At 36.2% G+C, this 21773-nt stretch overlaps 1 protein-coding gene across 1 annotated transcript in view; it reads right to left on the bottom strand.

Annotated features, from left to right (window-relative positions):
* The window catches only part of LOC127626152 (receptor-type tyrosine-protein phosphatase gamma-like), a 370169-nt gene that overhangs the window by 17034 nt on the left and 331362 nt on the right, over positions 1–21773 (bottom strand). The window contains exons 15-26 of the mRNA XM_052101735.1: positions 19135–19226; positions 13329–13425; positions 13145–13227; positions 12920–13054; positions 11266–11400; positions 8073–8245; positions 7719–7854; positions 7462–7608; positions 4690–4783; positions 3790–3866; positions 1184–1312; positions 792–938 (exon numbers count right to left, since the gene is read on the bottom strand). Of these exons, the coding sequence (XP_051957695.1) occupies positions 792–938; positions 1184–1312; positions 3790–3866; positions 4690–4783; positions 7462–7608; positions 7719–7854; positions 8073–8245; positions 11266–11400; positions 12920–13054; positions 13145–13227; positions 13329–13425; positions 19135–19226 (1445 nt within the window). The remainder of the gene's footprint in view (positions 1–791; positions 939–1183; positions 1313–3789; positions 3867–4689; positions 4784–7461; positions 7609–7718; positions 7855–8072; positions 8246–11265; positions 11401–12919; positions 13055–13144; positions 13228–13328; positions 13426–19134; positions 19227–21773) is intronic.

The raw sequence follows: 21773 nt of genomic DNA, 5'->3' as shown, positions 1-21773 counted from the left end.
ATATGCTTGTTTTGTTTACATGTACTTTTACATTTCAGCACTGGCTGAAAGCGCTATATAAAGTAAACTTCTTATTATGATTGTAATTTTTTGTGTTAGTAACTCAGTCAATTGCATGACACAGTATCATGTGCTGTCAACATGGAAGCGCCCATAAGGGGGCAACCTGCTCCATGTAAAATGAAGCCGCTTTTATTTCAGCTGATATGACTGGAGTCTTTGTCTCATGTGAGTGTACATCATTTTCTAAATTTCTAAAAAATGCCATTCAACTTTTAGACTGGTAACTTTATAGACTATTAAAGCAACTAAAATAAACAGCTGCATTTCTTGTATGGCCAAAAGTATGAGGACACCCCCTTCTAATTATCAGGCCTTGCTATTACATACAATGACATTCTTGAAAATGTTGTTCTTCAGACTTTGTGGCAACAGTTTGGGGAATACACTCTGGTGTGGAAGATCTTGACCGGCCTGCACAAAGCCAAGACCTGAGCCACCCTTAACATCTTTGGGGTGAATTGGGAATGCTGACTGTGAGTTATGTCTGACTGCCGAACATAAGTGATCTGACCTTACTGATGCTCTTGTGTCTGAACGGGAGCAAATCCCTACAGCCATGTTTCAACATCTACTGGGAAACCTTCCCAGAAGAGTGGAAGCTGTTATAGCAGGAAATGGTGGGTTAACTTGATTTGGGTTTGGGAGTCCACATACTTTTGGTCACACGCACGCACGCACGCACACGCACGCACGCACGCACGCACGCACACACACACACACACACACACCTGTGTGGCCTCCAGGATGAAGTCATGAATGATGATCTGTTCCTCATTGGAGAGACAGAGTCTGTCTTTACTGATAAGAGTGACTGTAAACGCCTCACAGTTCATGGCTTCCTCTCGACTTGGCCAATACACAAACTCATCCTCCGCCTGGAGGAAGCAAAGAAATGAGTAGGAATAAACGAGTTTAATATACACGAGCAAGCGTCCATGCTGAACAATCAAACAAAAGGCTTTAAGAAAGGATGTCTTCATTAAAAAGCAATTCTCATCATTTACATCTCAAAACACTGAGTCATCAGTTGACATTGAGGAACAGATTACAACAGCAGCTTAGGTGCTATAAGATGTCTATAAGATAAAGAGGAACTCTGCACATGGTTTTGAATACTCACAAGGCCTTGGTTGTCTGGTAGCATGACAATGATTTGAGCATTGTGGTCCCAAATCATCCTCCAGAAGTCTTTAGTGGTGTGAGGCAAGGGATGCTGTGTAATGATAAACTCATTGCTCCTATAGTAACCCTATTGTCATTGAAGAGTAAAAAAAAACAAAACACGTGTAGTTTATCACATTTATATCAGACAAGTTCAACTAATGTTTGACAACCAGAAAGTGTTCTGGTTACTACCTTTTGTCTTAATTTTGAATTTTGAAAATACTGTATCTGTATAATTTCAGTGAAATATTTGACTTGAAATGTGTGTTTGTGCTATTTATATATATATATATATATATATATATATATATATATATATATATATATATATATATATATATTATTATTATTTTTATTTTTTTAAATAAATGCTTCTGGTTTGATATTTTGTTATATAATACAAAGAAATTCATACAATTTAAGCGTGGCTTCTGTACAAATTGTAAAAATGTTTTGGGGTCCATGTACTATATACACTCACCTAAAGGATTATTAGGAACACCATACTAATACTGTGTTTGACCCCCTTTCGCCTTTAGAACTGCCTTAATTCTACGTGGCATTGATTCAACAAGGTGCTGAAAGCATTCTTTAGAAATGTTGGCCCATATTGATAGGATAGCATCTTGCAGTTGATGGAGATTTGTGGGATGCACCATTTTAGTACAGTGAACTCATTGTCATTTTCAAGAAACCAATTTGAAATGATTCGAGCTTTGTGACATGGTGCATTATCCTGCTGGAAGTAGCCATCAGAGGATGGGTACATGGTGGCCATAAAGGGATGGACATGGTCAGAAACAATGCTCAGGTAGGCCGTGGCATTTAAACGATGCCCAATTGGCACTAAGGGGCCTAAAGTGTGCCAAGAAAACATCCCCCACACCATTACACCACCACCACCAGCCTGCACAGTGATAACAAGGCATGATGGATCCATGTTCTCATTCTGTTTACGCCAAATTCTGACTCTACCATCTGAATGTCTCAACAGAAATCGAGACTCATCAGACCAGGCAACATTTTTCCAGTCTTTAACTGTCCAATTTTGGTGAGCTCTTGCAAATTGTAGCCTCTTTTTCCTATTTGTAGTGGAGATGAGTGGTACCCGGTGGGGTCTTCTGCTGTTGTAGCCCATCCGCCTCAAGGTTGTGTGTGTTGTGGCTTCACAAATGCTTTGCTGCATACCTCGGTTGTAACGAGTGGTTATTTCAGGCAAAGTTGCTCTTCTATCAGCTTGAATCAGTCGGCCCATTCTCCTCTGACCTCTAGCATCAACAAGGCATTTTCGCCCACAGGACTGCCGCATACTGGATGTTTTTCCCTTTTCACACCATTCTTTGTAAACCCTAGAAATGGTTGTGTGTGAAAATCCCAGTAACTGAGCAGCTTGTGAAATACTCAGACCGGCCCGTCTGGCACCAACAACCATGCCACGCTCAAAATTGCTTAAATCACCTTTCTTTCCCATTCTGACATTCAGTTTGGAGTTCAGGAGATTGTCTTGACCAGGACCACACCCCTAAATGCATTGAAGCAACTGTTAAAATCTAATCAAACCATGTGATTGGTTGATTAGATATTTGCATTAATGAGAAATTGAACAGGTGTTCCTAATAATCCTTTAGGTGAGTGTAGTTAAATGGTCCCATGTCAATTGTAGTCACATAAAGGGATAATTTGCCTAAAAAATGACAATTCTCATATCATTTAGTCACCCTCATGCCATCCTAGATGTGTATGACTTTCTTTCTTCTGCCTTTCACAAACAAAGATTTTTAGAAGAATATTTCAGCTCTGTAGGTCCAAACAATGCAAGTGAATGGTGGTCAGAACTTTGATGGTCCAAAAAGCATATAAAGGCAGCATAAAAGTAATACATATGACTTCAGTGATTAAATCCATATATTTAGAAGCAATATGATGAAACAGATCAATATTTCAGCCCTTTTTTTTCTATAAATCTCCACTTTCACATTCACAATCATCTTCATTTGTTTTTGGCTATTCACAATCTTTGTGTATATTGCCACCTACTGGGCAGGGAGGAGACTTAAATATTGATCTGTTTCTCACCCACACCTATCATACTGCTTCTAAAGATATTGACTTAACTACTGGAGTTACTTTTATGCTGCCTTTATGTGCTTTTTGGCCACCATTAACTTGAATTTATGGACCTACAGAGCTGAGATATTTTTCTAAAAATCTTAATTTGTGTTCAGCAGAAGAAAAAAGTCATACACATCTGGGATGGCATCAGGGTGAGCAAATTTTTGGGTGAACTATCTCTTTAAATAATATGTGTGGACATCTTTTAAATGTTAAATGACTTCCTCGCTGAAGTTGAACCTGAAAACATCTTTGAGCCATCAATAAAACCACAACACTACTATTTACTATTCTTTTCCTCTCTCAAAACCAGTGTATTGCCAAACAAACATGTTAAATGTTCACTCTGAAGGTCGTATATCAATCTTATGTTTCCCCAGAACATTCAGAGAGAGTTTAAAATACAGGACAGGTTAATGTTTACCCATAGTGTGGGTGCTGGGAACTTACCATTATGTAAGACGCATTGATGTAATCAGTGCCTTTCATGCCAGGCAACGGTGCAAGACCAACACGTGCTCTTTCCGCTGAGAGGGACAAAAACAGCCAATCAGTTGGCAGAATAAGAGAGCAGGTCAGTGATCTAAATCGCTGAAAAAATGCTACAAGCACATTTTTTGAAAGATGTTTTAAATGCTAGAATGTAAGTAGAGTCAAGATATTCTTCTCATTAAAAACTCAAGTAGAAGAAAAAAGGTTCCATTTCATTTACATTTATGCATTTGGCAGACGCTTTTATCCAAAGCGACTTACAGTGCACTTATTACAGGGACAATCCCCCCGGAGCAACCTGCCTTGCTCAAGGGCCCAACAGTGGCATCTTGGTGGTGCTGGGGCTTGAACCCCCAACCTTCTGGTCAGTAACCCTGAGCCTCAACCACTGAGCCACCACTGCCCCCGTTTCATATATGGTGTCTTTAATTACTATGTACTTACATAAAAAAGCATTTGATTCTTTGTACTTTTTGTGTATGTATGAGTTGTTCTGCAAATCTCTTGTTGGTGTATGTGCAGAGTTAGTTTAAGGGGTTGTGTTAGGGTTAGATTCTGACCACCCTAATTAAAGCTTAAAGGATATAAAAACACTAGATGTTGGGCGGGGAAGAGAAGAAAAGTTAGTTTAGTAGTTGCGTAAAATACTAATAAAGAAAATTTATTTTAGGTACTCTATTCATGGATGCCACAATAGCCTACTGTATATGTATATTTTCAGATAGCTTTTAAGTGGTCTGAGACTGACATATTTTCAGTGCAATGGTTTTGGCGTGAAATGGGCAGAAGATTCAATAAAAAAAGCCCCAGCTGTTCAATGTCACATTACAGAGAGGTGCTTGCATTTGTGTTACTCACATGGGACAACAGAAGAGTTGCGGTTCTTCTCTTTGTTACACTCTTTTTGAGCACTGAAACACTCCACAAATCTGGCATTGCACTGAGTCACCAACTGTAGACACAGGAGAAATTATAACTACTTTTATTTTTTCCCAAAGAGGTCACATTTATTCTTCAATCACCAACTTCAACCTCCAGGATGGAAATTTGTCAAGTGGTAGTCTATTAAATAAAAAATTATGTACATTGATACACAGAAATTGAAGCTCGACCAAAATGAACCTAGAAAAATAAGGCAGAATTTCAGTGCTAACTCATGGAATTCAAATGAACCACATATCACACATTTATCTCACAAAACCTGTCAGGCTTTTATTGTAAGCCTTAAGGGGTTATAAAACACAATTTTTTTTATTTTATATGTTAACAGATAATGTACAGGTTGCACTTTATTGAAAACATTATGTATATTGTTAAGGGTAAAGAAGTTTTCTTATTCTAGCGATTTTGTTCTTGAAGAAACGTCATAAAATATAAGGTACATATGTAAACTCTGAGTTGTGACTGGTAGTACTAAGTCATTTGATTATGAGCTTATTTCTAATTATCCATGAAAAGGAACACTTCCATCCAATCATTGTGCTACTTCATGCATGAGCTCACATTACAGCTGAGAATTCAAAATCACACTCGCGGAACAGATATGAGTGTGGACTTGCACATAACACTGTGTTTATATCGGAGTCATTTGTCAGAATGACAGTAGTTGATAACCAAACGAGCATATTTGTTTGCCAAAGTTATGCTATTCTAGTGCTCCAAACATGCTGCAGATGTTTAGAGGTGCACATATTCAATTGCGTCTGGTCATGGGCAGGATAACACGTCAACTTGTTAAATAAAATAAGACAATGATGAAATACGAAATCTCAAAGTAATGTCAACACTCTTTTTGGTTCTCTTTACACTGTCCAAAATGGACAGTGGCGACGTTAGGATTTTTGGGCCCCCTGACAACATTGCAATCTGGGCCTCCTATCTCATCGCAAACCGTACAAATATTTTTTTCATTAAAATGTATAATTATCAATAAACCTGAAGATAATCATGACTGCACAAAGCACAAAAAAGTTCATTAAAGTAACTTTACTTGAAATAACTATACAATAAATGAATATACATTTTAGAATGTTTGCTCATGTAATTTTAGTAAGTTAGGGCTGTGTTTCTAATTAAAATATTGGATTTTTATGTTTTAAAAATGTATTTAAGTCATCTCTTAGAATATCTGAAGGCAAACAAAACCAAAACCCCTACATTTGAATAAAACAGATTTTATACATTTGAAAAACTGATAGCTTGGTCCATAATTCATAGAGGTCCAGGATTTAAAGCCCTTGATTCTTTTTTTTTTTCATTTGTAATGATTACCACAGGTTAGACCTTCTCTAAAACATTTTGTGATGGAAAAAACACAAAAGCAAACAACTTTTAAAATCTATCATTATTAGCTTTGTTACACTAATAATTAGGTAGACTCCTTTTTTCCTTTTATTGTTTTAATATGAATCTAAAGGCGTTTTTCCACTGCAGGAACTTGTTCCATGTAGAACTAAAACCTGAACAAAACTAGGAACCATTTAAGTAACTGCTCCTGAGGTGGTACATTCCTTGCAAAGTAGAACTATTTGGGTGGGGTCAGAACAGCAAACGCTTCTTGTTAGTCAATGAAAAGGCGTCATCAGCACAGAAAGCAGATGCAGGCCATTTTTAAAAGTTCGGTTAGTAATCTTCATTAAGATTGAGTTCTTGCTATATTAGCCTTTTCAATTCAAATGGAAATATATACACACTATAAATTCTCCTCCCTGCTCAGTAGGTGGTGATATGCAAGAAGAATGCAAATCGCCAAAAACAAAAGAAGAGTAATGTGAAAGTTTTTGTTCATTTTTGTGTAAATTTCCCTTTAAGAGTTTTAGATTCATGACAAATTAAAAGATTAACTTAAACGTCTTAGGCATGCCACAGCTTGAGGATCCGCTTTATAGTTGGTATTCGAAGCATGCAAAGGAAGCCACTTAAAATTACAGCACATTCCAATATTCCCAGGGGTTTTCAAGCTTTACAAACCCCAGGGACCCCCCACCCAGACTTGCAGCCAATTCAGGGGCCCAATATAAAAAAGCAGGATTTTCTCAGTAACACTTTAGAATAACTTTAAGTAAAGGTGCACTAAGTAATTTTTTTGTTTATGTTGTGCTGACATCTAGCTGTGTACATGCAGCATCATGCAAAAGCAAGATTTCAGTTACCTGTATCATTGTAAAAAAAACTGCTATTCGCCACCAGCCATGAATAATTTATGAGAGTAAATTAAAAGTGGTAACTGGTAATCAGCTGGTCATGTGATCTTAATATGTTAGGCTACTTATATGATATGAGTCTTCATCTCATATGATGAGCATACCTTTAATTAAAAATATATTTTAAAAGTACTTTTAATTTCTTTAGGGATAACAATGTTTAATGGGAAAAAAGGTGTGTACCTTTAAGAACTTTAACAAATATTGTTAAATTTTTTTATTACATATTGCTAGTTTATATAAATTAAAATATTGGTCAATACCTTAACAGAATCGTGGTTGAAAACCCTGGCAATATCTCATAGCAACAAAAGCATTTTCATCTGCTGCTAAAAGTAATTTGCTCCTTTGAAATATTTTACAATAAATACTATACCTTTGCATTTGAAGGATATCTGTACTGACTGAGGAAAGAGCCAGTGCCCACCTTAAACTGTTTCTCTAGTCGTGTTTTTCCACCTGGGCCTGGTGTTAGGATGGTGTTGACGTAACTGTGCAGCTGATTTGAGGGCACCTCTGTCTCCTTTCCCAGAATGGCTTCCATCAAGGCATCATGGATGAAGATATACTGCTCCTAAACACACAGAGTCAGGAGAGGAGAGAGAAAAGAGTCAAACAACAAATTACATATGCTAGATGACAACACAAAGGACTGATTTGGACTGACAAACACGGGTGACTCACCTCCGTTTGGACCAGGTAGTTTCTCTGAGTGCGTATATGTTTGAGGAAACCCAGCACGTTCACTGAGCCTTTATCCTTTAGCTGCTGTAACATACTGTCAATCACGATGTAAGTTCCTGTCCTTCCCACACCAGCACTGAAGGAGACACGCACATAAAAGACAAAACACAAAAGCAAATTATCTATAACAATTAGTTATCGAGTGCATTGATTCAAAGTAGAAAAAAAAACTAAATAGAATCTCCATCAAATATCCTAATCAAACTGTAGATTTAAAGAAACAAAAGGCCTCACATTGCTCTATTTAGCTATGCAATACCACCATCACCTTGCAGAGCTGGTTGTTTGTTTTACCTGCAGTGTACAAGCATAGGGCCCATCTCTGGAGTCTGTGCGGCAGAGGACTTCCTGACGAAGGTGAGCACAGGTAGAGTATACTCGGGTACACCCATATCTGGCCACTGAGTGTAGTGATACTGCAGGACAGTTCTCTCACTTTGACGACCCTTAGTGTTGCCCTTCTGACCCTGAAAATACACAAAATTCAGCCATACAGCTACACATAATATATTCAATTTAACTTAACACCTTATAGACACCTTTTGACATTTTTAGATTTCAGTAAAGATATGCTAAAGGCATTGATTAAGCTTCAAAAATGTTATTGACAGAAAACCTGCAAACATATACACTAAACCTGAAGGATGAATTGCTGCTGAAACAAAAATAATCTAAAAATAGAGCTGCAAGCAGCAATTAAGGGGCCAAGGACCGAAATGGCAAGCATTGCACAACATTAACCAGAACACAAAGATCAAATGTGACATAAAGATCAAAACACACAATATTACACATCACCTCAGGATGGATTTGAACCTACAACTTCCTGTTCAACAGGTCATTCACTGCCCGCTGCACTAAAGAACCACAACACTTACAGTCACCAAAGGTATGTACCAAGCATAGAGAAATCACAGCTAATCATCATAGTCACCATAATAAACTTCTTATTAAATGTTACTTTACGAAAAGCCCAGCAATAGTAAGCACAATGCAAATTGAACCCACAACCTCAGAACTTTGACTAGACTTGATCTCAATCTGGACTTGAGCTCACAACCTTTTGAGCTGTAGTCTGATGCTCTAACCACTGTGCCACTCTGGTGACACATCTGATTGATGGCAAAAAGACATGCCGAGTTTAGAGTCAGCAAACAACCCTGATTGCACATGTACATCAGCTAGATGTCTATTTGATGTGTGTTTACATCTGTAAAACAAATTTTTTAGGTTGCTTGCTCATCTGCAATAGGTCTATAAGACGTATGTCAATAAGTGTGTCTCTGATGTCAATAAGACATTAAGCAGATGTCTTTGAAATGTGTATGTTTTAGAATGTTTTGTAAATATGATCTTTTTAAAATATTTTACAGATGTTAATTAGATTGTGATGCTTTCCAGATGAAAAGATCTAAAACAGCAATCTCTCAGATGTACATGTGCTCAAAATTTCTTGGGTATCCTCAGGACATGTAGATGATGCATTCAAATTTTATTTTAAATCTGACAATGCTTTTAAAAGCATTTTAACAAATTTTTAATAAAATTAAATATAGAGCAGTATGGCTGACATGGGGAAAAATGGCATCGTTGAAATTCTCATGACCCAAGGAGTCCAAAGACACAAACCTCATAATTTTATGACATATGGTTCAAAAGTTATGGGCAAAAATATGACCCATAGGTGACCCATAGGTGGTGCTGTCTCCAAACTTTGCGTGTACCCTCAAATCATGGTCCTAATGAAGCACACCAAGATTCATTTTGATAGGATAACGCATTGCTGAGTTACAGCCTCAAATACATTTTCACATTGACCTTGTTAACTTTGCGATGCTGTAATTTTATACAAAGGCAAACAAAATCTATTCAGTGTGGCTTGGTCTGGAGAATATTTCAAGACATTGTTTGGACAAATCAAACAAAGTTTGTAAATATCATAATCCAAGATGGCGGCTACTCTAATGGGCAGAGTTTTAATATAAGTGGCTTAATGAAATGATTCAATTTGAATAATCAAAAGGAGTGTAATTAGACAAAAAGAATGGTGCCTCTAGGACAAATGGTTCAAAAGATACACAAAAGAAAATTGAATTTTTTAACTGGTGGTGGTGCTATGGGGTTTGTCCTAGAGATCCCAAATTGCAATGGGAACTTTTCCATGACCACCCCTATCAGTGTGCCAAATTTAATAATTTTCCTACAAATGGTTCTATAGGCAGCCATAGACTCCCATTGGGAGAAAGAATAATAATAAATATAACTGCAAGCAGCAATGACGGGCCAAGCACCATGGGTCCATTTCCACCTGGTGGCTTTCGGAAAACAATGCAAGGTGGACACATGCATTTGGCATTTCACATTTTTCTAAACAATGTTGAACCAATTTGGGTAAATGTAAGAGGACTATTTTACAGTCTGTTGTAAGATCCACACTTCCTGCTGCCAGGTGGTGGCACTATGACCATGGCCCCAAATAGTCACATCCATGTGATTATCCCCAAGGCTAAACTAATCAAAATTTTTATCTAAATCTCACATTGCACAGAAGAAATTGGACACTTCCTGTTTCCCATTTTTCATCATTAATTTAATGCCTTGCCATGGCAACGCCATTCGATATATTAAAAATCTGTGAACAATTTAGCATCTTAAATGTCTTGGCATAATGTTGTCTAAATGTGCAGACAGTCTCATGAATCCCCTAGGAGGAGTATTTAATAGTTCAGATCTTACAATTTTCATAAAATCCAAAATGGCTGACTTCCTGTTGGGCTGAACTAATGACTATAATTAGGAAAGTTTTCCAGTTTGGTTAGAACTATATATGCTAAATATTCTAACTAAACATATCTAAAAATATATATATTATGAAAACATATAAAACATTATTAAAACATATAAATGTACTACTAAATATACATCCAAACGCATTACTTATGTAAGAGGTAAAAAAAAAAATCAGACATACGAACGGTCCTCTGCAGCCACCTGCTGTTATATATTGTAATTTCACGTCTTTTTCTTACCAAGAGATGGCAGCAATCTGCACCGAACACGTGGCATAATCTCCATATATATAAATGAGTAATATAGATGTTAAGTGAAGTGAATTTAACATAACATTTCTTATTTTATATGCAAATTAATTATATAGTTTAGTAATTTTGAGGTAAATCAGAAAAAACAAAAACAGCACAAATTTAGTTTTTAAATAATAGAAAGTTGTATAATATTTGTTAAAAAGCCTCTTTTCTCTGCTGTGTCAGTGGCCTTCGTCGCACACTATGTGTTCTGAAAGAGATCAGATCAGTCTTTCACTAATTCTGTTAAGGGGATTCAATTTACTACCAAAATGTAATATTTCTGCTATTCTAGTCAGACTCACTGAATAGAAAGTGCTGTTTAGCACAGAAAAAACACTGCTTTCCAGCTTTTGAGTGTGGTGTGAAACAAGCCTAAGAGGAGAGATGATAGAGGAGTTTACCTTCTTGACTTTGGTATTTCTGATTGTGATGACACGGAGTGTATAACAGGCCAGAACTTTGGTTGTCTTCAACGTTACCACGATATTACCATATTCCTCACTGTTCTCCATCGGCCAGTACTGATCACATTTTCTCTGTGAGGTACATACACACAAAAGGGAGCAAACTTAAATGTGAACATCTCATAGAAAGGCTTATTTGTTGAGATGAAATTAAAGAGTTGATGTACTATGCATACAATTGCTCCTTTATCGAGCAGACCGAAGTCACTATTCACTTCCATTACATGGAATATAACCCTGTAAAGACTTTTTTCAAATTCACTTTTGTGTTCCACAGTAGAAAGAAAGTCATATGTCTTTCGAACGACATTAGGGTGAGTAAATAATTTTTTGGGTAAACTATTCCTTTAAGGGTGGGAATTGATCAAGTTAAACTCATTTATGACTATTTTTGTGTAAAACAAACTCAACTAACATTTTAAATGGGCTGTAAATGTAATAAATGAAAATGACAAAAGTGAAAAATATGGCAGCTTTAATTTTCAGGAAATACATAGCTCATGAGATAATCCATTTAGAATCTTAACCTCCTGAGACCCTGCGTCCAAATGCGTGGACATTCGTTTTTGGCTTTGCTACAGGCAATGTATAATTTCCTTTAATTTAACCAACTATTCTCAGACCAGGAGACTCTAGGCTATCATTAAAGTGTTAAACATTTGACAAACTGAGTCATGTGACAAAACATCATGGCGCTGATCTCAGCTGAGTTTGTCTTTGGGAGAAATTGCAACAAAAATACATCTGGAAAGAAACCTCATTAAGTTTTTACATTCAAACCTGTTTAATTCCAAAGAGTAGAGTCTCTAGTTTTATCTGATATGCCATTTTAAAAATTGCATCGTTTTATCACGAAACGGCACATTGTTAAACACAATGACCACGTACATGGACTATAGGTTAATTTTCCTCAAAATATTCTATATTCACTGTGCATCATCACATTTTAAATCAATGGATGCATCCAAAAGCTGAAAAATTTAGCTTCCAAAAGCTTTATTTAGAGTTAGGATGAAAATAAGGTGCATTTCGAACTGTTCTGAGACAAGTGCAGACAGACAGCACACTGGAGGTTAAGCCATTCCCTAATTAGGGAGAAAGGGAGCAAGGGAAAATTCTGTAGGTTTCCTATGCAGCCAAGTACATTCACTCCAAACATCAGGTCAAAAGTTCAGTTTCAGGCTGCAGATGATGTTTGGACCACTCAGCATGTTTGGCAGACAAGGGAAAATGGTAATCTGTACATTCAGAACTTTTTATGCAAATTTTTATTTTAACATGGTTGGCAGTGATTGGATGATTTTTTATTTTTTTTTTTTTTTTACATGTTTTTGAGGGGCTACTAGTTACAAATAAAAAAGGAGAATGTGAAATGAACACAGCAGTCACGCTCAGGTCTCAGGAGTTTAATTATATGAATCACCATCCAAAGAGAGCAAAGAGTTGCATACATTCTAAATTTTGTGTTTCATGTAAAAAGAAAGTCATATAGGTTTGGAACAACTTCAAGGAAAGTAAATAGTTTTTGCTGAGCTGATTCGTTATTTAGCATCCATGACCTGATAAATAATTAATGAATGGGGTAACTTACTCTGCCTTTCTCCACCAGGTTTGTGATCATAACTATAACGGCAGTGTTCTGCTCCCACACCATCCTCCAGAAGTCCTCGAATGTGGACTTGAGAGGACCCTGTGCTGCGATGTAGGCCTTGGGTTTATTGTAGCCCTGTAGACCAGAGACATACAGAAATATACATCACACACAGTCAGTGATTTCATTATAAATAAAAAAGTCCTCACATGAATATCTACTCACATCCACATAGTTGGCATTGATAAAGTCACTGTGTTTGGAGTCTTTGCCAGCCAGAGGACTGAGTTTGACTCGACTGTGGTCGTCTAGATGCAGAATAAGAGATAGTTAGAGGCATGTTTGACATTTACATATACAGTATGTGTATCTTAGCGAGAGGGAGAGGGAGAGAGACAAAGAGACTCACATGCTATGATGTTGATGTATCTGTTCTTGTGTTTGTTGTCAGGGTGATTGGAGTGTTCTGATGTAATCTTCATATCTGCAGTGCAGCGCTGCACTTCCTACAACACACACACACACACACACACACACACACACACACACACACACACACACACACACACACACACACACACACACACACACAACAACAGATGTGACATCTACTTTTATTTCATTTGATTTATAAAGCAGGAACAGTGGCACCAAAATGTTTTTGGACAATTAAAAGGAATATTTCAGGATCAATACAAGTTAAGCTCTTAACTGCATTTGTGGCATAATGTTCACTACCACAAACATTTATTTTGACTTGCCCCTCCTTTTCTTTAAAAAAAAGCAGAAATCTGGGTTGCAGTGAGGCACTTACCATGGAAGTGAATGCGACAATCCATAAATGTTAAATCCATAAATGTTACTCATTATTTCAAAAGTATAGCCACAAGATGTAAATAACGTGTGTTAACATGATTTTAGTGTGATAAAATAGCTTACGAACTTGTTCTATGTAAAGTTACGACCAATTTTACAACTTTGTTACCATGACGATGTAATGTCAAACCCTAAACCTTAAAACGACTGTAAAAATTATGATTTAATCAACTTTACTGCTCAAATAATACATGCATTTTAACAGAAGAATGAATGTAAGTGCTTTTAGAAAATCATAAGCTTCACATTTGTGCCTTTAAACTCTCCAAAAATTGTCCCCATTCACTTTCAATTGTAAGTGGCTCACTGTACCTTTGATTTTTGCTTTTTTTTAAAGAAAAGAACGAATTATTCAAAATAATTTTTTTGTGGTAATCAACATTATGCCACAAATACTGTAAATTGAGCTTAACTGGTATTTAACCCGGAATATTCCTTTAAGTCACACTTTAAAATGTATGAATGTCATTGCTTTAGTGGATGTAAGATGTTCACACAGGTACCTTACAGCAGAGTAACCAAAGGTGAAGTTCATTACAATAACTGTAGACATGTTCTACATGTTTCTGATCTTTTGATAAACTGTATTATAGACAATTGCTATACATTAACACAAATATTTTCTCTAGACTTCAAAGGTAGCATGTAAAAGACAAGTTACGCATAAGGTAACATCCTAAAGCTGTTAAAAAAGATCTCTCAATAATCAAATCAATGCATAAACGCATTCTATTAAAGCGGTCCCACAAAAAATTAAATAAAAACAAATAAACCATTAACATTTTATGTAGCGTACACAAGAATCGGCAGTGTGCACAATAGCTCGCATGTGACAGAAAGGGTGTTTGCATTGCACATGAGGGGTATGTGGATACAATTGTCTGAAACAGCAAGATGTTTGAAAATCTGCCAGAGGTTGTTTTAAAATATTTGCTCTAATTCACGCACCTGTGTGGCTTCTGGATACCTGTACCTAAATTAACCCCAATAACAATTCTGAGAAGAACAGAATACAGCAGAAGAAAGCCAACTTTTATCTGTGGATTTTCCATGGCTGTCAAAGCAATTCATGTGTATGAAAACCTGTGAAACCTGAGATATTAAACAAGAATGAGAAAGTAAATAAGGTAAATTTTTACTACTCATGTCCATGCAAAACTTGCCACCACGATGCTAGAGTGGTATGAATGGTTGCCAGGACGTTTCTACACAATTGCAATGCAGTTGCTAAGTTTATAGAGTATTCTGAGTGGTTGCTTTCTGGCCCAAATCAAAAAAGTTCACCCCAAAGTCTCTAGAACATGTTAGTCCCTAGATTTGGCTCAGGTATTCGGAAAGCTGTTTTGAAAACAATGTTAATTTTTACGATTCTGTTTGGTATAGCTAGTGGCACAGAAATGACACACTTCAGCTTTGAATGTCCAAATGCTTATTAAAGTAGGGTTCAAATTTACTTGGATACATCAGCGAAAACTGTGACAGTTAGGAGACAGGATTCAATACCCCAAAACAGGAAGAAAGCAAGTAGTAGTAGTGGAATACGTCTTAATGGAAGTCAATGTCATATTTAATTTGCCTTGACTGATGGTCTGAAAGTCTGGTCAACAAGTTGTACTGTTGTGTTCGATCATTCAGCACATATAACACTGAGCATACCACATATAACAAAGTATTGTGATGGCACCATAGTAAAATGATGGTGTAAGATGGTAATACCATGATACTTTCATAAATTCCATGGTACTGAATGATTACCATATTCATAAATTGTGTACCTATAGTTCCTATTAATGGTAGAGCAAGGCTAAATAACTCCAAGTTGTGGTGCGATTCCTAGGAATCACATACTGATAAATGTATAGAATGAATGCACCATAAAGGCATCTGCAAAATGTGTACATGTAAATGTCATACACTATGGTATTTTTTATGGTACTCCAAAGTAACCTTTAACCTCTGAAGGTGTTTTTAAAGATTTCCTGTTTCAGTGGCATTCCCAAAATTAAAGGCTTATAACTCGAAAAAAATTAATAATATGATAAATCATGATACTCTAAGCCTAAGAAACTGCTGAAAAATCACAAAAACCTGGTCAAAAATGTCCATTTTTTCTTATTTGACATATCTCAGGTTGTATAAGTCATGTCACCTGTAACTGAGTAAAATGTTGTGTTGATTATACTAAGCAATCATAAGTTATAGCATTACAAATATAATTTATCCTAGTGTCCAAAAACATCTCGAAGTGTCCAAAAGCCTCCCCAAACAAATAAAACATAATAATTGTAAATAAGAACTAATTACGCATGCAAATACAAAAATTACTAAAGGTATGCTCTCTCTCCAGAGGATGCAGGCATGAGTAATGAGATCTCATTCAGTGTAATTTGAGCCATCATTGAGTATGTGTCATGTACTTGGCGCCATCTCCTGGTGGCCATATGTAATTATAGTAAACGATCCTCCCTGCCCATATTTGGATGACTCCCACCTCTGGTATGGTTATATATGATATGATTGGTTTAGCATTCCATGACGCTGGACAACATACTTCATAATTTCCGATGAAGTCATCCGATCAAGGAAAGCTAATGTATTTTTAGCCATATAGTACATTATGCGCTGTGTGCACATTGTACTTTGTGTGGATTATCTAATGATCTATGCATCCGATTACATTGTAAGTATGTTTTAATGGGAATCCACTCCTCTAAGTAATGGTCCTGTATATTTTTAGTGAAGTAATAAGTGAAAACGCAGCTTATAAGCAATACTTGTAACATGTATGTCAAAGACATATACTTAGCTATTACTTGGTATATTGTTGTCTGTGAGTAAAACAGATAGGCTGGTTGTATTCCAACGACATTTGACACATGGCAATTTGATCAGTTTTACGTTTTTAATTGATTACAATAACGTACAGTGCAAAACTTCTGATTTGTCTAGAAATTTCACAGCACTTGTTCATTTATGGACATAATGCCTACATGCATTGTAAAGTACAGTTTCTAAGCTTTAAAACGATATCTGTTTGTGTTGGTCAAGACCGTAGTTATTCATATTTTGATATTTTTTTCTGTGCGGGCTCCAATACCATGGAGGACAAAACATGCAAAAATAATAAATAAATAAATGTAATAATTAGAAAATAAATAAAGGAATAAATGTCTTGATAAAACAAATATAATTAGTTTTTAATGAACGTTATTCCTGAATTTATTTTTGTATGACTTTTTTTCCTTTATTATTTTCTCTTTTTATTTTTATTCTTTATAACATTTTTTATTCTTTCATTTTGCTTTTTTATTATTTATTTATGCATTCATTTATTTTTATATTTATTTATTCCCACATGTATTTATTTCTATATTTAAATATTCCCACATTTATTTATTTTTGTATTTATTCTTACATTTCTGTCTCTTGTATGATAATGATGTGGACGGGTCCTGCTTACCATTGGCTTATTGTAGATTGAAGAGTGTGCTCGATTACTCTTGACTTGTTTTGATGTGACGTCAGGTCATAGCAATATTGTGTAAACTATAGCTATTTGTGGGGCTAAAAACATAAGAGCTTAAGTCAATCCAATCTTTACTGGTTATACTACAATCACAAAATAAATAGGGAGCTGTTTCTTCAACAAAACCACAAAATGAGCAAGTTTCATAAATGATATGATTTAACCTTGTCCTTTTCTTTTTTTTCTGCATATATAACTTCATATTTTGATGTCTGCAAATCCATAATATTGTTTACTGTTGTTATGATTGTTCATTGTAAAAGATACAACCATGCTTCATTTCCCTGATCGTTTATGTATGTATACATCTGCAATAAAAAAATTAAAAAATCTATAGCTGACTCTTCACATATATCTAGAGAGTTGCGCGACATGCGAATGAAGTCGATAACCACGCATCAAATGACTATGTTTCATTTAGAGTAGTGGTGCTTATTGATGTTTTAGGAGAGCTGTATGCTGGTATGAATGTCGTAGCACATCCTGGATTTTTAAACTCTCTGCAAAACTTTTCCCTGCATATTCAAAATCTGTGCGAGTCAGCGGGTGCTAAGGTGGGACGTCCATCTGCTTCCGATAAGTACTATTGAGCTCTCATCCAATGATGCACTGGAGCTCCGCAAGGACCGCCTCCCTCATTTCCATGTTGCACACAGAAAAGTAAAAATAAATACATGTATAAATAAATAAATATATATGGGAATATATAAATATGGAAATAAATATATGTGGGAATAAATAAATATTAAAAATAAATTAACACATAAATAAAATATATGGAAAATAAATGAATAAATAATTAAAAGCTAAAAAGAATAAAAATAAAGTTAAAAATAAATATAGAAAATAATAAAGGAATAAAGTAATACAATAATACATTCAGGAATAAATTTAATTAAAAACTAATTATATTTGTTTTATCAAGACATTTATTCCTTTATTTATTATTACATTTATTCATTTATTATTTATGCAGGGTTGGGCCTCCATACAATACAAGCTTAAATGGTTAAAGAAAACCATGTTACTGTTCTAGCACATATTTCCAAAAATTCAAACTGGAAATTCTATTTAATTTAGGCAGTGCAACATTACATTTTTTCATTATGACATCCACTACTTTGACTATGATTTATTACTATCAAGGTAAAGATAAATAAACAAACTTAAATAAAAAACGGAGACATTTCAGAATTCACAGAGATCACACAATTGCCTTCTATTAAAATGCAGAAATTTCAGGCCCACAGACAGATGGGGCATAATCACAGCGCAATGGGTGAAGTAGCATGTATGTGTACACACAGCTCTGATTTGCAGGTGATCATCGGAGGCCAAACATCTCAGATTCTTCATTGATATTCAGCTATGCCACTGACAGAACAAGCAGATGCCGCAGCCCGAGACTCAATGGATAACTAATTACTTGTCATTCTCTTACAAACATCCATCACATTAGACTGACAGAATGTTGTTGTGGTATTCTGGCTCTACCCAAACACAAAGACCCCACCATTAAGGTGGCCTCAATTATTCTCACGGGGTGTGTTCAACTGGCTCATTCTATACGGCCGCCCTGCCAGAATTAACAAACATGCCCGATCCAGCTGTTCAGATCAGGCATGTTTGTTAATTCTGGCAAGGCGGCCGGATCCAGCTGTTCAGACAGCCATCAGAACAGGTCAAAATCACTGCAGCAAGACTGGAGGAACAACATGAGACAGGCCGAGTGATTTCAAGAGTCTCAGAAAGTCTATGTTTGCTGAGAGAGTTACAAAGATTGGACACTCATGTAAACTGTGTGAAATCTTACCTCAAAATCTTCTGAGAAGCCATGTTGGTTATTGGAGTAGAGTTCTGATACATGTTTGATAAACTGCTTGACAGGAATGGCCTCCATATCATCTGAAACAGAGCAAAATTAAAAGATGTATTGGTTTGCAATTCAAAGTTAAGACAACAAGTAATTTTAGGCACAGTGCACCCTTGAGTGACTTGGGGTTAAATGCTTTGCTCCAGGGTTCTGATAGACTGATATATCAACCAGGCCAATTAATCAGCCATTATTTTGCCATGTTTTTGATACAGGTGTAAGTTCCCCCCTGTGTCAGTTCAGAAATCTACCAATATAAATTGGTACAATATCCATTTTTAATGCAATTTTAATTAAATATTAAATGAGGTGTGCAATTTCTGCATATCTAAACCTGCACACTTCCTATCATTGGCTCAGATCGGTGATGATTTGGCAGCCACTATCCCAACACACTCTATACCTTCTGAACGGAAGCCACCGTGATTTGATTTGTTCATTGGCTGTGATGAAGTGTCTAAGAGGACGGATTAAGGATCAGGGTTCAACTTCACTCCACTGAGCGAAAAAAAAAAAAAAGAAACTGAAGAGATACACACTCACAACTGACACACCTACTTACACACACACACACACACACACACCTACTTACACACACACAAAATAAGTCGATAAGCTGTCATTGAAATCTGTCTATTACACGCGGATAAGCCTATAAAGCAAAAAAATTAATAAATAAACAAATGTACTCAAAATACAAACACACACACAGCAATACATTTTTTATTTAGGTTTACTGTATATCAAGACAATTTTATCAAAACAAAAATACCCCAAAATCCCAGATGTGTGTGACTTTATTTCGTCTGCTGAAGACTTTCAGGAGAATATTTCAGCTCTGTAGATCCATACAATGCAAGTGAATAGTGACCAAAACTTTTTAACTCCAAAAAGCACATAAAGGCAGCATGAAAGTAATCCAGTGGTTAAATCCATGTCTTCTGACGCAATCTAATCGGCTTTGGGTAAGAACAGACAAAAATTAAACTCCTTTTTCACTGATCATGTCATTGCAGTATCTAGGCATGATCATGATTTCAAGCTCGATTACACTTCCTAGTGCTTGATGAATGTATGCATAGAGCACTACGTAGATGACCATAGAAAAAGTAATTGAGCTTGAGATCATAAGGAGAATGCAGATATCAAGTTGAACAGTGTAAAAGGAGTTACATTTTGGTCTGTTCTCACCCAAAGCATTTGGATTGCTTCAGAAGACATGAATATAGCCAATAGAGTCTGGAGTATGGATTACTATTATGCAGCATTTATGTGTTTTTGGCGCTTCATAATTTGTCACCATTCACTTGCATTGTATGGCCCAACATTTGTAATAATTCTGAGCATCATAAATACAATAATAATGATTAAATAAAAAAAATTAAAACACAGAACAAAGCTTCTGTGAATAAAAAAATACAGAACATGTACTGTGACCTTAGCTAAACACCCTCTAAAACTTTGTACTCAAATTTAAGGCGATTTGTGATCCTTTTGTCTTTATCCTAAACACCTACAACTGAATATAGCTACTAATTACATTTTGGCATGCAGGAACGTTAGTAGGCCAGAAACACACTGGGAAATTCACCCAGAAACTGAAGGCCCTATTTAGCAGGAAAGCAGCCATATTTGAAAGAACAGCAAATGCTAATGTTGTAAGAGCCAGAGCCAAGAAAGAGAAAGACAGAGGCAGTGGTGCCCACACTAAATGGATCTATGTAAATACCCAGGCCAGGCCAGTCCAAACCAAGCCAAGCTGGCACACAGTAGCCCAAATTGGATTGAGGGCACTGTGCCACCGTTATTGTGAGATATGCCCACTGCATAACAATGAAAATTGTTTAGTGCTTAATGGAAAGCCCAGGCAAATCGATGGCTCTCGTTGAATTAAGCTGCACAAATCTCACCCAAATCACAGGGACGGGTTCTACTACACTGAGAGAAAAGGACCTGAAACATTCAGACCTTGACAATCATACAGTATACTGTACTGTCCACTTCTGCTCCAATGCACTTTTAGCTACTTATTTACATTTTCATTTTCTTGGTGTGAATATCCTTCCTAACCAAGACTACATTTCCTCAAACAGCTCTCTCAAAACATTTACTGTCTATTTTAAACAAACTCTTCTATTTAGCTCACACTCATCAAATCCAGCTTACAGTAAACAAGAATTTTATGCAGAAATGTGTGCAAAACTCATCACCACGAGGCTAGGTTGTTGCAGGCAGTTGCCCCACCATGGCTATGTGGTTACTAAGGTGCTCAGTGTTTTTTTTAGTCTGTTGCTATGCAGTTGCTAGGGGGTTTTGTGTTGTTGCTTGGTGTCCCAAGTCATGAAAGCCCACTCCAAGTCTCTATGATATTCGGGTCCCTAGATATGACTCAGGCCTATGGGATTTAAAAACAAATCAATTTTATTGTCCAAATCCAAATATGTCCATAGCACACAAATGGTGAAAAATGACTTGCGTCCTGCTAAAATTCTTAACCCCAAATGTGAGCAAAAGTAATAGTGATAGTCTTCCACCCTGTTTAACCAGCTGAAAACTTAATCTGAGCCACTTCATGTCAA

Source organism: Xyrauchen texanus, chromosome 32 (genome assembly GCF_025860055.1).
Source record: "Xyrauchen texanus isolate HMW12.3.18 chromosome 32, RBS_HiC_50CHRs, whole genome shotgun sequence".
In the NCBI taxonomy this organism is placed as follows: Eukaryota; Metazoa; Chordata; class Actinopteri; order Cypriniformes; family Catostomidae; genus Xyrauchen; species Xyrauchen texanus.
Note: the sequence above shows the minus strand (reverse complement) of the source record. Positions and strands in the feature narration are given on the sequence as shown.